General features: G+C 38.9%; 1 protein-coding gene across 2 annotated transcripts in view; it reads right to left on the bottom strand.

Moving 5' to 3' along the window:
• Positions 1-113: 113 nt before the first annotated feature.
• The window catches only part of Thap6 (THAP domain containing 6), a 13,813-nt gene continuing 10,334 nt past the window's right edge, over positions 114-3,592 (bottom strand). For both annotated transcript variants that reach the window (XM_013020239.1, XM_013020240.1), the window contains exon 5: positions 114-552. In XM_013020239.1, coding sequence (XP_012875693.1) covers positions 316-552 — 237 coding nt within the window. In that variant the 3' untranslated portion in view covers positions 114-315. The remainder of the gene's footprint in view (positions 553-3,592) is intronic.

Here is a 3,592-nt window from a genome sequence, read left to right as displayed (position 1 = left end):
AGTGGTAGAGTGCTCGCCTTGAGCTGAAGAGCTGAGGGACAGCGCCCAGGCCCAGAGTTCAAGCCCCACGACCGACCAAAAAAAAAAAAAATACAATGGTTGTGAGTCACATACAGAAAAAACTGGTAACTACCATGTATTTTTAGACATCTTCAAAGGAGTCTTTGGGTAACTATAATTCATAATGCTCCAGAGGATCCAAAGAAGAGCTTTCAATGGTGTTAGTGATGACAGTATGTGACAGCCATTTTCTAAGAAGCTGGGTGAATACCAACTGTTGGTAAACCAGACATGAAATTCTTTCAGAGTACCGTCTTATTTCATGCTCTCTGGACATTCCCAACAGAAAGCGTCCAGTCTATTTGCTGTTTCTTGGCTGATCAGACATTCTTCCTTTAATTCCCTGATTGTTTTTCTCAATGAATTTTGGAAATGTTTTTCTCTGTCTAAAACATTCCGTAGACTTTCCTTGGTATTTTCCAGCTCACAGATCACATGATCTAATTTATGCTTAAGTTTCTTTGGACTGTCCATTACACTGTAGCTATGTTCCTAAAAACAAAAAGACCAAGTATTTAAAACAAATTGACAAGTAATTAGATAAAAGCTTATCACTAAGCTTTGGGTGTTTGTTCACTTATGATGCACATAGAAGGTCTTTAAGGTGGGAGAATTTAGCCGTTTCAAGACTATAGGAAGAAACTTTCTTGTGTTGGAGACTGGGCACACAGGAGGAGTGCTGTTCAGTGAAGATGGGAGGGGCTTCTAATCCGCTTGGGGGTTTGTATCTGCTGTAAGCAGTGAAGGTGACACTTGCAACAACTAGGCAGCTTTCATTCCTTAAGTGTGGCACTGCTGAGTTTCATGTCAATCTTTCAAACAAATTTAAATTGTTAAAGTTTTAACTGAGCTATTTTACTGAATATTTCACTTTTTAAGGAAGGACAGGAAAGGAGCACTGGAGCAGGTCTGCAGGGGTTTAGAGGGGTTTAGAGAGGACTCTGTTTGTAGAATTTGAAAGAGATAATTTAACTCTTCTTAACATTTATTATGAGTATGCTTTAAGTTTGTTAGGGGTGTATGTTTTTTGCACTTAAAATGAGAGAAAATAACAGTGATCTGTCTGATATAGGCACAAAGTGAAGAGGACTTTTACTTAGCCAAAATGAAGTAACAGAGATTGACTAACAACTTGAAGGCTTACCTAAGTGGAAGGCAAACTGAGTTGATGAGACAGGGAGAATATGGCCACAAGGAGAAGAATGTGGCGACAGAACTTGGCTACAGGACCAAGTTCTAGAGAGGAGACAGCAGCACAGAAGCAGCACTAGAGGCTCTTCCTTGAGCATTGTACTAGGTTAAGATGAGCACATACAAGTGAGAAAACTTCTCAAGGCTAAGGAAAGAATACACAGAAAAGACGGAGTGCTCTGCACTCACAGGTCACAGTCATTACTTCCACCAGCCAGATCCAGAAGCCAGATTCACAGAACAGTAGGGTGCCAGTGACTCACACCTGTAATCCCAGCCACTCAAGAGGTAGAGAGTTGAGGCTGAGGCTGAGAGCTGAGAGCTGAGGCTGAGACCTGATTAAAAGCCCATTCAAAGCCAGTCTAGGGAAGGAAAGTCTGTGTGATGCTTATCGCCATTTAAACACCAAAAAAGCTGGAAATGGAGCTGTGGCTTAAATGGCAGAGCACTAGCCCTGAGCACAAAAGCACAAAGTGCCCAGGACCTGAGTTCAAGCCCCAGGACCAGCACATACATATAGAAAGAAGAGTATGGGGCTGGGAAGGTGGCTCAGTGGTAGAGCACTTGCCTTGCATGCATGAGGCCCTGGGTTCGAATCTTCAGCACCACATAAGCAGAAAAATCTGGAAGCGGTGCTGTGGCTCAAATGGTAGAGCGCTCGCCTTGAGCTGAAGAGCTGAGGGACAGCGCCCAGGCCCAGAGTTCAAGCCCCACAACCAACAAAAAAAAAAAAAGAAAAAAGAAAAAAAAAGAAAGAAAGAAGAGTACATTAAAGAGTCTTGTTTCTTTGGTCAACAGCCCTAGATGGAACACTGTTCTTGTTCTAAAAGTGTATGTGTGTGACATACACACACACACACACACACACACAATCTGAAGGAAAGAAATGGCTTCTAAATACCCACAAAAATGTTCAGAAAAACAATACAAAAATGTATGGTATACAGAAATTTAAAATCCAAACGATGTTACACACAAAATTTAATAATATGTACATAAGTAGAAAAATATTAGCCATAACAAGAGACAACTCAAATAAAAAAAAATGACACAAATGTTAGCACTAGCAGAAAAGGGAATTAAGAATGCTACTAAAAAACTGTGTTACAGCCTGGAATGTAGCTTAGTGGTAGAGTGCTTGCCTAGCATGCATGAAGCCATGGGTTCGATTCCTCAGTACCACAGAAGTGGCACTGTGGCTCAAGTGGTAGAGTGCTAGCTTTGAGCAAAAGCAACTCATGGACAGTGCCCAGGCCCTAAGTTTAAGCCCCAGGACTGGCAAAAAAGAACATCCCCAAATAAAAGAAAATGAAACAAAAAATGGTGTTATATATAGTAAAAATGTCAAGTATAAAAAGATATAGCAGACTCAAAAAGAACATTCACAGGTAAAAAACTATAATATGTGGGGTGAAAATTCATTGGAGAAGAGCAGATTCCCTATTTAAGAAGAGATGAGTCAATGTGAAGATACTGCAACAGGAACTGTCCACAACATAGAAAATGGAGTAGTAAAAATAAAGATTAAAAAAAGTAGAGAAAGCTGTAGCAAAACACTGCACAGCTAGATATATATTTAATTAGGGTCCTTTAAGGAGAAAAAAGAAAAGTTGGAATAGAAATAGTTGGAAAAATCTGACCAAAATCTTTCTAAGTTTGATGATAAATTTGAGCCTATAGGTTAAAAAAACCAAAACCCTCAGAAATCTCAAGCACAGAAACATGAAGAAAACTAAACCAAGACAGATCTCAATTAAAACTAGTATAAGGAAAATTAATTTTCATTATATGTAGCATTTATATGGTTTTGCTATGTAGCTTAGGCCTTAAACTTTTGATCTTTTTTTTTTTTCCTCAGCCTCCCAAGTGTTAACATTATAGGCATGTACCACCACTCTGAGCTTACAAAAAATTCTTTCAAGAAAAAAAAAGGTTAGCCTTGTTGTATATTGTAAGGAACAATGTAGGTGAAAATACAGTGAAGTAATATTTTTAAACTAGCAATATAAACTTCAAAATTACCATCCTAGAAACTAGTACTCAATGCAAACTACTTATAAAAATAAAGACAAAATACTGTCATTAATTTTTTAGAGATAGAAATATAGAAAGAATTCATCACTAGCATAGCTGCAGCATAAAAATTATTAAAGTAAATCCTTTGGGGAAAAGGATACCATATGGAAATATGGACTTACACAATGGATTAAAAAGTCCTGGCATGGGCTGGGAAGTTGGCTCAGTGGTAGAGTGCTTGCCTTGCTATGCCTGAGGCCCTGGGTTCGATTCCTCAGTACCACATAAGCAAAAAGAAAAAAGCCGGAAGTGGCGCTGTGGCTCA

Source organism: Dipodomys ordii, unplaced genomic scaffold (genome assembly GCF_000151885.1).
Source record: "Dipodomys ordii isolate 6190 unplaced genomic scaffold, Dord_2.0 Scaffold49, whole genome shotgun sequence".
Classification (NCBI taxonomy): domain Eukaryota; kingdom Metazoa; phylum Chordata; class Mammalia; order Rodentia; family Heteromyidae; genus Dipodomys; species Dipodomys ordii.
The sequence above is the reverse complement of the archived record's forward strand: the minus strand, read 5'-3'. Positions and strand labels throughout refer to the sequence as shown.